General features: G+C 33.6%; 1 protein-coding gene and 1 pseudogene across 2 annotated transcripts; one reads left to right on the top strand and one right to left on the bottom strand.

The window, feature by feature from the left end:
* Nucleotides 1-274: 274 nt before the first annotated feature.
* Nucleotides 275-1,956, top strand: LOC109170388 (B3 domain-containing protein REM9-like). 2 transcript variants are annotated; one of them, XM_019319480.1, is made up of 5 exons: nucleotides 275-364; nucleotides 497-797; nucleotides 898-1,186; nucleotides 1,347-1,438; nucleotides 1,532-1,956. In XM_019319480.1, exons 2-5 carry the CDS (start codon nucleotides 627-629, stop codon nucleotides 1,799-1,801), a joined length of 822 nt encoding a protein of 273 aa, XP_019175025.1. In that variant the 5' UTR covers nucleotides 275-364; nucleotides 497-626; the 3' UTR covers nucleotides 1,802-1,956. The 2 variants fall into 2 exon arrangements, with proteins under 2 accessions (XP_019175025.1, XP_019175026.1); XM_019319481.1 differs by lacking the exon at nucleotides 275-364 and adding an exon at nucleotides 365-432 and having other exon boundaries at nucleotides 543-797.
* Nucleotides 1,957-3,697: 1,741 nt separating this feature from the next.
* On the bottom strand, nucleotides 3,698-13,860 carry LOC109169784 (annotated as a pseudogene).
* Nucleotides 13,861-14,124: the final 264 nt, after the last annotated feature.

Below are 14,124 nucleotides of genomic sequence, written 5' to 3'. Positions count from 1 at the left end.
TGTTACTGACTTAAAGATGTCTCCAACAATTAGAGCTGCTCAGGACATTTCGTGGTCTGACTTAAAAAAAAAAGTTTCTACCAATTGAGTTATACTACATATACTTCCTAATCTTACTCTTTAAATTTTACTCCATGATGTGGCGGTATATGATAAACTGTTTTTTTATATGGATCTCAATACAAGTGTCTATATTAAAATTTTGTGCATGAGTGACTGAGTGTACAAATTGAGAGTACACCTACCATTTTCCCTACCAATTAGCAGGGCAGCAATCTGATTGTTGGGCAGGACAATATTAATTGCAAATCAGACGTTTTAGAATCCTTCACCAATATTAAAGCAATGGTTGGTGTCTGCATATGTAAGTCCCTTTTAAACTACTATGTTGAAGAACATGTTTTAAAACCTCATAGGAAGGCACTTGATCTGGTTTGTTCTTTTAGTATCTGAAATCATCTTCTTATTCTTAAAGATTTTTTATATTTATTGATAGCCACGGAGCTTTGAGAGATTACTTCAACGGTGTCCAATTTCCGCAGCCTTTATAGATTACTTGATCGTGTTTTCCGGCTATCCTCAATTGGAACGTCCCAGTTGAAGAAACCCCATCTGCAAGTCTTGAAATGGGTGATGATCCTAAGCAAGATCTAGGTCAAGAAGTTAATGAGCAAACCCCTTCTGACGGTGCTGGAACCTCAAGAAAGCGACCTGTTACTTCCAAGTTTCTCTCTTCCAATCTTCCAATTGGTTGGCGCTTCTTCAAGGTTATGAGGCCAGGGTTCCATACCAGACTCGTATGTATGCTGTTCTCTATCCTATTTCATTCTTTTTCCTAGGATCTTCTCTTTATGTGATGCTTTGTTTTATAATTTTCTCTACTTAATTGCTGCATAGAACCTGCCGCCCATTTTGTGTAAGAAGCTTGGTGAAAAAAAGCCGGAAGAAGTGGTGTTAACAGGCCAAAATGGGAGCTTCAAAGTTAAAATCCAAGAAGGCAAAGATCAAAGGCTCTGTTTCACAGAGGGGTGGGATGATTTTGTGGGTCAAAATGGCATATCTCTTGGAGATTTCGCCGTGTTTGAACACATGGACAGTTTTCATTTCAGTGTCGTTCTGTTTGACCAAACTTGTTGCCAGAAAAATGTCCATGTCAACCCAGAAACCAGCAGCAATGACAGTGAAGGTGGGTTATCAGAATTCACCACACACAAAGACACTTATATTGGGACACACATGAAAAAAAGTAGCTTATCAGAATTCGCCATAATAAAATTTAGGGAATAAGATTTGAGAGTACATGTAAGAGAACTCCAAAAAAAGTTGATTACTGTTGTTTGTTGTAGGAGGAAAGAGTTTGTGTACCGGGCAAGAAAATTCTAGTTGCTTTACAACCACCATAAAAGCATACAATGTACGCAGTAGGGCTCCTTACATGGTGAGGATGTTACTCATTGTTTGAGCACTATTTTTCCCAAACATTTTTATGATATTAGTACTAAGTTGTATTAGTGTGAACTTTAATTTGCAGCACATTCCACGGAAGTTTTGTACATCAAACAATCTTTTGATGAGCACAAGCATCACTCTTAGAGGACCCTGTGGTAAACTCTGGCCAGCCAAACTTAGAACATATGTATATGGTAAGACATCGGGAGACTATGCATGCATTTATGATGGCTGGAAAGAATTTGCCACGCACTATGATCTTAAGGAAAGAGATGTCTGCAGCTTTCGCTTCGTTCCTCGCCCAACTTCTTACTGTTTGATGGTGGATGTGAAGATCATTCCGGCCTGTTAATTAACTTCATTTTAGCACTAATCTAAGATGACCTCTTTTTTTTGTCCTTTTTGAATCATCTTGGCAAATGCAGCATGTAGTTTTTGGATCATTTCGGCAAACATGGTAGGAAGCTGCCAGCTTCCTTTCTACTGATATGATAATTTTGGGCAAAATGCAGCAATCTTGTTCTTATTTCTTTTATCAGTTTTATGGCATTATGATCTCTACATCTAACAGAGAACTGGGGGGATATGGGGGATAAGGATTAAATCTGCTACTTTAATGGCTGGTTAATTTCCGCCATATATACACTAACTTCCGCCATTGGCGTATGGCAAATTATATTGTTCAATACACAGAATTTGACTTTATAATGCATAAAATTTATATTTATAATGCAAAAAATTCATGTTTTTAATATACATACATAAACACTATATATATGAACATGAATTCTGTGTATTATGTTAAGTGTTTATGTTTTCAGTTATATAATACACAAAAGAGTTAATTTCACTTTTGACCCTATGACTATTTGGATGTTGTAAATTTGAGTCCACAACTTTCAAAACTAACAATTTAGTACCATAACTATTTAATTTTTATCAATTTTAGTCAGACCAGTCAAATTGTCGGTCAATTGTCGCTGAAATATTTTAATTCAGTGTTAAAATGAAAGTTAATTTGTGAGCCACTGTTTGAATTAATACAGAGGATGTGGGATATAGATAAAAATTGGTGACTATTGGCTGCAAAATTGAAAAAATTTGAATAGTTAGGGTATTAAATTGTTAGTTTTGAAAGTTGTGAATTGAAATCGACAACACACCAATAATCATAGGACCAAAAATGAAATTAACTCACACAAAATTCATGTTCATTATATCGTGTTTATGTGTATGTGTATGATGAACGTAAATACGGTGTATTATAAACATGAATTCTGTGTATTGGACCAGAATCTATAATGCACTGTGGATCCTGGTCCACGATATAATAATTGTTGGCGTATACGTGTGTATATTTGATTGGATTGACCTAAAGTAGAGAAATATCTTCAGAGATAACGCTATCAAAATTAAGCACCACATGCAGCTTTCGTGTACGTGTTGATCCCAAGATAGAAAATGGCTCTGCTTGTCTGCTTGTAAAGAAGTCTCTGAAATGGATGTTACGGGACCACCTCAAAAGATAAAAGGGTAAACGTCAAAATACAATTTTTACACCCTTGGCAAGAATTGCTCGTATTAAATATATACTCCGTAACTCTTTCTATTAGCAAAATAATAAGTTTCTTATTAAGTACATATGTGAAGCCAATCGTTATACCGTGCATCACGACGCACATAGCATTATGCGTCTCGCGTTTCCCAAAAGAATGTTGTTTTGTTAAATTGTTAAAAAAAATCTTTTGTTCCGAATGCACATAAACTCATAACAGAATATACACAATCTAACATAATACATAAATACACATATACTTTTAACTGAATACACATAATATAATGGAGTTTGGTTAACACAATACACATAAACTCTTAATTGAATACACATAAACTTTTAACTGAATACACATAATGAGATTTGGTTAACATAATATACATAAACTCTTAACTAAATACACATAAACTCATAACACAATACACATAAACTTTTAACTAAATACACATAATGAGATTTGGTCTGTTCAGACGAACGGAGTGACGTCAGCAAGAAACGGGCGCGTTTTGTGCCTGGGCGCGCACATTCTATATGCGCCGTGGTGCACGATATAAATTGCGATGTGAAGCCTGGGAAGGCCACATGCCACAAATTAAAGATCTGGCAAATCATCATGTCCATGCATGGAAGCTCTACCAAGTAAACATAGATGCACGGACACACACAAACATATTAATTAATATTTTTAATTGGCTAATAAAGGTAAGGGGAGATGCGAGGAGCTATAAAAATTTCAAGAGGTGTACCTTTGAGGTTGCTTATTCCAGCCGTCTCACTCATATCAATTGCTCCATTAGAAATATCTGAGAGCTCAAAAGAATGTAACAAATTAGCCAAGACCAAAAGTGCAAAACCTGAATAGCACTAGTTGTTCCTGGACATATTCTTCTACCAGCACCGAATGGAATCAACTCGAAATCCCGTCCCAAAACATCAATCTCCTTATTGCTATTGATAAATCTCTCAGGTTTGAATTCAAGAGGACTAGACCAAATTAACGTACTTGTGGATCTCGTTGGAGTTTCCACGCATTAAAGAATAGCCAAGTATCTTTTGGAACATGAAAATCAGACATAATGGTGCAATCTTTGGTGAATACTCTTGAAACTCCAAGTGGACCACCGGGATACAACCTAAATGTTTCTTTGACAATAACTCGAAAATACATCAAATGATCAATGTCTGATTCATTCACCTTCCTTTCCTTGCCAACTACCATGTCTAATTCCTCTTGAGCCCTCTTCAATACATGGGGATGCATGGTTCATTATCAAAGACAAAGCCCATGTTAGCATGACCATGGGTGTATCTGCTCCTCCAGCAATCAAAACCTTGATATACATACAAAAGTTGATATATAGTTGATAAAAATTGTGTATTTGATATATATTCAGGAACAAAATAATTTGAAAAATCAGGAGGACATATATACCATGCAAGTAGATTTGACCACGTACGATGTCAGCACTGCAACCATTTAGATCAATCTCTTCTAATCCTGACAGCATAGCATCCATGAAATCTTCTTCGTCGTGGCCACCCATAGCCTATTTCTTCAAACGATGCTCTTGTAACCATTCTTCAGCAAGAGAATCCATTTCTTTAGTAACTTCTTTCATGGCTTTCTCATACCCTTCGATATCTAACCATCCCAAGAAAGGCAGGGCATTCGCCAGCACAAAAGTTCCAAGAAATTTAACAAAATCTCTAGTTACCCTTTCGCAACGTCGCCCCTCTTTTTCATCACCAACTGCCAATGTGCCAATAATAATAATAATAATAATAATAACAAGAAGTTAACAACAACAACAACAACAACAACAACAACAGTTTCATATATTTGAGTAGTGTATATTATCCAATGAAACTGTAGATATATTGAAATGATACTGTAATTGTATTGTAATGAAACTACAATGTATATAAAATGAAACTGAATAATAGTTTCACATATTTGAGTACAGTTTATAATTTCGAATGAAACTGTAGTTATATCGAAATGAAATGAAACTATAATTGTGTTGAAATGAAACTGCAGTGTATATAAAATGAAACTGAATATGTTATATAAACAGAGCTACTTTACGAGGAACGGCGTATACCGAGTTCCGTTTCTTTTCATTAAAATAAACGGCACCGTTTTGGACCATGATCAACAGTATAATTTGCCTCGTAAATTCCGAGTTGTCAGTCAATATAAACACATACAATATACCATTGAAAAAGGCTAAATACAGTAAAAGGTTAATAAAATTACATGACTGAAATGAATATAAAATCTTGTAATTATTAGAAGATTAAATTGTAATCTTCAATAATAAAACTAAAAATAATTTATAAAACATTAAAGAAGTAAAAATAACTATTTTTTTTGAAGTCTGATCACATATACACAAGTTGAAGAAGGCAAGCGTAATCAAACCTAATTTTTAATGTAAATATAACATGCAAATTAAACCACATATAAAAGATCCTTTGCGATGAGTTTTATCAAGATTGTTAAGAAAAATAAAACTTATACAAAAAATAGTTATTACCATTTTTTTTTCAACTAATATTTTTATAGAAGGGTGGCCTTCAACCGATCAAAATCAATATTTACCATATAAGTAAGTAACATTAATTAACTTGGACAACCGGTATTTTAGTGTAAATGCACAGTTTTGTGTTGTTTGAAAGTCAACTGCATTAATTGGGTTCTTCAGGCCGGCTGATTTCCCAAGATGTAAATTGTTTCTAATTTTTAGTCATTGTTTTACTTCGGTGTAATTATGAAACCATGATTATTAAACGAATCAGAATATTCTGCAAATTAAAGATGATTACTTGAAACACAAGCCCAATTTTTGCTGTTTAATTATATATATACTAGCTAGTTCACTGAGCAGTCTGAGCCACCTCGTTAAGGCAACTGAAAACCCCAATTTCGATACTCGTACTGCCAACGTTTCACCAACATTCCATATGGGGAAATCAACACTCGGAATGTGCATAGGAATGCTGGGACTTCAGACTTAGCTTGCATATCAATGAAAGGTTGTCCATCCAAAGCACTAATTTAATGCAGGCGGACAATGGTGTCTCCCATCTTTACACGACGGACTCTCACAACAGGTTATCGATTTGGACTAGCCCAGACACCAACTTTGATTCTTATGGTTTTAATAACTATTTTTTTTTAGGCGTTTTGTCCGAATTAGATAATGCTCAATAATTATTTTTAAAGACAAAGTATATAAATGCAATATTATATAGGAGATAAATTCAAGATAATATATGAGATATTGATTATCTGTTCGTGGGATATCGTTGGTGAAAAATAAATAATAATTCAATAAAATAAGATTATTATTTTTTCTGGAAAATATGGAAGGAAAGATGGAGATTTGGCTAGTGTTTAGTGTTGGTTTTTTAGCAAGAGTCAAGCGATCACTATTTCCTTAAAACATTATTTGCCACCTCCCAAAAGTGCTAGGAGCTTTGTGACATAGGCTTCCCAGGATAAAACTTGTTGTGATTCAATGTTTGAGCACCCAAACAAGGAATCCGCCGAACAAATCAAGGTTAGGAACACAGTATGGCTAAGAAAGAGTAGGAAGCAGAGAGTTTTGAGGCAAAAGTGATACTTTTTTGTTGCATGTAAATCTCTACTGCCCAACTCCTATGGAGGATTTAAATAGCTTTTAATTAGGCACTTAAGGGCACCCATCCGCCTTCCTGTAACAACAACCATTAACATGAGTTTCAATTCAAAGATTAAAATTAGAATTAATATAATTCTGTAACATCATAATTGAACACCCAACGGTCACAAATTAGGACAGGTTCGTGCAGGCCGAAACTTCCAGCCGAAACTTCCAGTTTCGGCCATGGCCATCTTGGCATAACTTAGCCCGCAAGGCCAACCAATTTCCTGAAAACTTCCAGTTTCGGCCATGGCCATTTTGGCATAACTTAGCCTTGTGCCCGCAGGTGCCGGCGCACACGAGGACATTTCGATCTCGTTTCTAGTTGGAATTTGATTTGCACCACCCCGCCCCTGCGCGACAGCCTCTATGCTATACAATTCTACAAACTCCAAAAGAGCTCTGGTATAAAAAGGGGGGCGCAAATCCTCTTTCCAAACCAATATGGGACAAAAGCTCAATTTTTCCCTTCATTTTTCCAACTCAAATGGGTCTACTTTGAGAATCAATATCTCATTCACCCATTATCTGTTTTGAGCGTACAATATATCAATCTCTTCGTCTCACTACGAAGAACCCGAATCAATTTTGACCCGACCCAAATCAAAAGTGGACCCCACTGATAATTGTACCACAAAATAGCCACTTAACATGTCATTTTATGCCATTTTAAGCTATTTTTTCCAACAATTGTCACTAAAATAAATATTTGCAACTTTGTAATAATGCTAGTCTAAATACTTAGTCTTAAAGCGATTGTCTAAATAAATACTACTTTTGCTTTAAATTTCTCTAATTCTTCTTAATTTTCATCCGGTACATGTCTTTTTTTTTTTATTGGTAGTGTGTCATGTGCAATTAGGTTACTAGTGACAGCATAAAGGGATTCATCATGCAATGAAATTATGGTGTAGGAAGCTTTAGATTTGTCTTGTGTATATGACTGATATTTTAGTTGTAATATGAACTCTTTATCTTATGAACACCTATTGATATTTAGTAGTGGTAGTAGTTTTTCCCCTACATGTTTCATATGTTGTGAGATGTGTGTCGTTGGTAGTCATGTGAAAGTATTGAACAAAATATTAATATTTATTAAATTTGTATAAAATATTTGGTAAATAAATATGTATTTTTTTTTTGTTGTAGTTAATAATTTATTTAATTTAATTAGAGTAACAAAGTGTCATACATACTTTTCATCAACAATAATGAAATCAATGATTTTTTTAAAAATTTCCATTATTTGTTGAAACAAATTGTTTTGAGAGTTTGTCGATCAATGACAATTGTTACAATTGCTGTGAATAGAAGATGATAATAAATAATTAAAAATATATGGTTACAATAGATATTGTTATAATGATATAGTAAAAATTAACTTACAAATTTCTTTAGAAGTTTTTATGCATTGATAAAATTCGATGTGTAAACTTATTCAATTGGAGCTAGTAGAATGTTAACATTGTCAATTATTTGAAAAATGGTCCTACCGTTTTAGAGTCCATGTGTAATTGTATTTATGATCAACAACTTTGTAGTTAGGCCGCGCAGATCTGACAATGATTTAAGAACAATTTTGTCTAATAAAAAAATAATAGTATAATATTTGTAAAGTAATGTACAATTGTACCATTGTAAAAAATACAAAAAATATTAATACCATAAAGACCTAAATCATTCCAATAATGCGAAAACATAATTGAAATATTAAGTTTTCTTCTAAATAATCAAAAGAAGATTAATTAAACGTATAAAAAGAAAAAAAAAAAAAAACCTTAACCTAAATTTGTTTGTTTGTTGTTGTTGTTGTTTTTTTTTTTTTTTAATTAAGATTTTTAAAGTTTCTGATTTTCTTTTAATACATTTTAACATATTCATAATATATGTAAAACAAGTTATCAACTTTAATTGGGATGAAGTTGGAACCTAAAACATTTCTTATATATGGTTCACTGAACTTCCCCCTTTCATTTGTAGCTCTCTCTTTTTCGATATTAATGCATGATTTCGTTGTTCTTCCAAAAAAAAAAAAAAAAAAAAAAAAAAAATTGGTTTCTGCGAAATGCAACAGTGACAACTGCAAACACAAAATGGTCAAATAATTTGGTAAGAGAATCCACATATTGAGATGTGATGGGAGGAGGAGCCTTCTGCGGCCATTGTACATGCAATATCTTTAATAATTTTTAATAACTTAACTCAAACTATCAAATGCACCCAAATAATGGTTTTATGAGCATCACCCGCACAAAGGCTTTAAAAATTATAATATAGGGAAATATTGTTATTAGAGTAAATACCAGCCAAGGTCCCTCGATTTTGATGGTTTCGCCATCTATAGTCCCTAACTTTCATATTTACCATCCGTGGTCCTCCGAGTTGCGAAATCGGACCTGTTGCCATCCCTCCGTTAATTCCTTCCGTCTAAGCCGTCTAAAGCAAGGATAAAATTGTCATTTGTCCATAAAATAAAATAAAATAAAATAAAACATTCAGAAATTAAATGCTTCTTCCTCCCGAAAGCTCCAACAATGGCCACCGTTATTGCAGTCTCCCCTCGGCGATCAGTCAATCGCCGGACTGGAAGGCATTCAATGCTTCTTCCTCCTCAACTCGTTGCTTGTCCTCCACTTCCGATGCGTTTCAATTCCGCACCAAATTCGCCTACGATTCTCTCAAATCTCTATTTCCGCACTTCGAGTTCGGGTTCGGGCTTGCGCATGTAGTTCACAGCACGTCCACCGGCAAGATTTAGTTTCAGAGCTAATTTTTGCATTTTTAAGCTCAATTTCAATCTTTGGTCTTACCCGAAGCTAAAATATTAAGCGATTTGAGCGATTCTACCCGGGTTTTATGTGAGCTCCGAGAGCCCGTCCGGTTCTGATTTGAGCGATTCTAGCCTCCCTCAGCTTTACTGGCCCATTGCTCGCACCGGTGAGGTTTTTCCGACACCGGTGTCGCAGATCGAAACGGCTTCCTTACGGGCTTGACAAGAAAGTCTGTTGCACCTCTCATTCTCTCAACATGCCTCTGCCCAACATACGCCACTTCCACCTCCTCTGTTTCTTGAATTTCTTGTGTAAGCTAAAGCTACTATGGCACACAACAAGTCACCAAGCCATCACCACCCTATAAAGTAATTTTTCTTTTTCATTTGTCTTTACTTGAATTTTAAGAGAGATTAATGAAGGATGAAGTATCAGCATGAACAACCGAAGCGGGGATTAGCTGATGAGGTTAATTGGGTATCTGGGTTATGGCTTCCGATATGGTACGAGGAAATGAAAGGAGGATTATAGTAGAACACTGCGGTTGTTTTGAGCTTGATGACGAGGAGGATCCACACTGTTTGGGCTGCGTTTGGTAGAACACTTTGGACATCACCAACTCTCCATCTTTCTCCAGTTTGTCTTCTCCGGTTTCCTTTGCCTGCCGCATAGTTGGTGTACAGGACGAGGATCTTTTTGTACCCTCTCAGATTACCTTCCCCAAACACTGCCCTAGTCTTGCCGGTTTTGTGCTACCTCGTCTTGATTTGTGCTTGACTTTTTTTTTCTTCCGTTTTGCTCTAGTCTTACTACTGTTGACAGCAATAACTCAAAAGCGGTCTTTTGGGACTCATTCTAAAATCTTCATGGTCTATTCAAATTTGTATGGTCGAATCAAAGGATTTAATCTACTAAGTAAAATAAAATTTTGCTTAATATTAGTATTACAATTGTTATTTTGCATTGGCTGGGTGCAATTCCGGCAATGGGCCTCCCCCCTGGAATTGAAGGTTGAAGGCTTGAAGCCACAGCTGAAAACAATAACAAATGACTTATTTACCCCTACTTTTGACGGCAAAGATAGAATGAACTAACGGAAGGATGGTAGCATGTCAGATTTCGCAACTCGGAGGACCACGAATGGTAAATATGAAAGTTAGGGATTACAGATGGCGAAACCATCAAAATCGAGAGACCTTGGCTGGTATTTACTCATTGTTATTATTATTCGTGATAAGTTTAGGATTTGATTTTGGTTAGAATCCCAATTATATAGTAATTCTACCAAAAACAGAATTTGATTTTATTTAGGAATTTAATATATTTAATTTCCTAATTATATAATAAATTTTCCAAACTTTAACAACTATATAACATTAATAGGACTAAGGTTAATTGGTAATGTGCACATTGCACTTATTGAATACAACAACATTTAGTCATGAATTTTTGAAATGATTGATTTTAACAAAAATCCAAGTTAGTTAGATTTACTATATCCTTCCCTAACTAGTGGTTTTAACAAATTTAAATTACTACTCCGTATATGATTAGGAAAGTAAATATATTCAATCCCTAACGAAAATTAAATTCGAGTTAGGTAGAATTACTATATTCTTTCCTAACTAGTGGTTTTAACAAATTCAAATTACTTCTCCGTATATGATTAGGATTAGGAAAGTAAATAAATCCGAGTTAGGTAGAATTACTATATGTTTAAGAAATTAAAGTAAATATATTTGATTCCTAAAAATTCAAGTTAGGTAGAATTACTATATGATTAGGAAAGTAATTAAATATATTCAATTCCTAAACTTATCAGAAGTTAAAGATCAGATATTACATGTCACATTTAACGATAAAAGAATTAAAAAAGGATCATAAATGAATGCTGAATACTCCGTATAATAATGCTACTACACAAATATATTTCATGGAAAGTAAAAATATTTGATTCCTAACCAAAATTAAATTCTAAGTTAGATAGAATTACTATATGATTAGGAAACTAAATATATTCGATAATAATACTCCGTATTATTTCTTATCTTTTTAAAGCCTTCGCGCATTTGATCAAATCATTATTTGAGTGCATACCTTTGAGTTAAGTTAGAGATCAGATATTACATGTGCAATGGCAGATCATCTTCGTCCTCCTCCGCCTCTTCCCCTCGCATCTCAATATGAGTATTCTCCCGCCACATTTAACGATTTTTTGTGTGCACTTGTCCATATTGCAACTGTATGTACATTTATGTTCATGCTTTTCCTAATTTTGTTTCTAGTTTATAAAGAAACTAGGGTATATTCGTATCTACTATCTCCCCTATTATTTATATCCATTGGATGGTATATTAGTATTTTTTTTGCAATTAAAGTTGGGAGGGAAATTAAAGAGTTATCTCCAACTTCTCAAATTCAACGTGTTCAACAAATAATCCAACGTTTTATTGTCGGAAGATGGTGTGATGCACTACGAGATGATGCAAGCAATTTAAGTATGGCTGAAGCTAGACTTTATGGACTCGGTTGTTGTGTTATATTCGCAGCTTTGGCTCTGTGTTTCATCCAAAGTGCAGTGTCCTTGACATGGAGCTTGATCAAGTCAGATGATGATCATAGGACTGCTAGCATTATTTTAATAATTATTTTTAGTTTAGGGTTCTGTGTAAGCACGTATTTGTTATATACACAAATGAAGGTTCGGAACAAAAAGATTTTCATTGCTTCCAGAATAGCGGTGTTAATTCATCCGGCTCCCGAACTAGATTGTGAAGAGGTATAAATTATGTTTGGTATTTTTCTATTTTATGAGTCATAATTATTTAGAATTTTTTTATTTTTTTTTAATTTACGAATTGATTTGTAAGAATCTTTGTTAGAATGAAATTTTATAATATCATTAAAATGTTGGTTTGAGTTATACTTTTTTTTTTTTTTATAACAGTTATCAAAAGATTCTAAATAATTTTTAAATTTAAATATCAAAATCCTCCCGTTTATTACCCATAAACCTTTAATTAATTAGGATTCTAGCATTACGAAATCAAAATTGATTGAATTAATATTAATTCAATTAAGCTGGACATGAAATTTTTTTGTCTCAAATAAATAAATGTAATAAATTCAAATTTTAAATGTTTATACATTATCAATTAATTAATTTATCATTCCAGAATTCTCGACTCTTCTTCTTCTCCTCTGCCTCTTTCACTGTATTTTCTGATCCATCGTTGAAGCAACAGAGACCCATAGACTGATAATTGTCATTCTCGGACTGTGCCGAAAAGTGAAATTCTTACTCTCTTTGCAAACCAACTGAAAAAATCTCTATTAATTAATAACTAATATTGAACACACATCAAAATAAAAGAACAGATGTTCAAGAGAGGGAAAAAAGCAAAGCACCTGAATTGCAAAAAGATAAAACCCCAATTCAGTTTGAGTTCAGTTCAAGGGTTAAAAGAAAAGCACTGTCCATCAGTATTCCATGCATTAATCAAATAACTCAAGAAGAATAATTAGCTAAGTATTGATGAACACTTAGATGGAAAAGGATTTGGCTAAAAGTAAAAAATTATTGGGGAGTTAATTTCTATGAAATTTGAAATTATCAGCTTACCCACTTTAATTGACACAAGTAATTAGCATTGATTAATTTGTCCACACTTTAATTTTCAATCTCATTGTCAAACTCAACAACTTCTAGGAAGGAGGGAGGAAGAAATTAGTTGGATAATTATTTTTAATGGGATCTACATATATTAGAGACCCAATAAGAATTAATGCTATATTTGTAGGATCACCAAATAGATAATTGAGTATCAGAATATATGTCAAGGTCGTGGTGGCAACACACAGGGTTGACCACGGTTCGAACCAAATGGCTGAAGTAGACGAGAGAAAATGAGCAGATGGGTACTTTTGAAATCCTACTGAATTACAAATAGTCAATACCGTCTTTACTTGCGCAACCTCCCATATAGGAGTCAACTTTGGTGCTATTAGACCACAATATACCGTACTAAATAATTAATTTTAGTTGAGTTTTTATCACAGTACATTAAGACATAGATTCTTTGTTTTTTGTAACAGTTTTAAATTTAGTTTCAAATTTAACGTATTAGACAATCATATTTTGGACACTTTTTATCTTTCAAATAACTTTTTAATGAAGTTTATTTTAGAAAAAAAAAAAAACAATCTGATCTCTTCAATTATTTTTTATTTTTATTTTCACATTTTTACTTCTATTTATAAAAAAATTAAGAAGATTTATTATTTATTTTATTTTCGCAAGTATGATGGTCTTACCCAACAGCCACATGAGCAAAACAGAATCATGTTGCATCGGCATGGAGCCATGGAGGCACCACAGTACCACACCAACATCCCCCATCTATTCAATGAGCTGAGAATGAATAATGAGTTATCTATCATGAGTTATTATTCAAAGCGAACTGAAGTTGAATATCTAATATTCAGTTCCAACAGTTCACTACTATAATAGAAATTTTTTATTTCTTATATATTTTATATAGATAGGAATGTAACATTAAATATTTAGCTAAAATATTTATATGTTTATATTATAAAAATGACTTAATCAAGACGTAATACTGATTTTTTATTATTTTTTTGAATACTTTTCTATTACATTGTA

Source organism: Ipomoea nil, unplaced genomic scaffold, assembly GCF_001879475.1.
Source record: "Ipomoea nil cultivar Tokyo-kokei standard unplaced genomic scaffold, Asagao_1.1 scaffold3321, whole genome shotgun sequence".
NCBI classification, from domain to species: Eukaryota; Viridiplantae; Streptophyta; class Magnoliopsida; order Solanales; family Convolvulaceae; genus Ipomoea; species Ipomoea nil.
The sequence above is the reverse complement of the archived record's forward strand: the minus strand, read 5'-3'. Positions and strand labels throughout refer to the sequence as shown.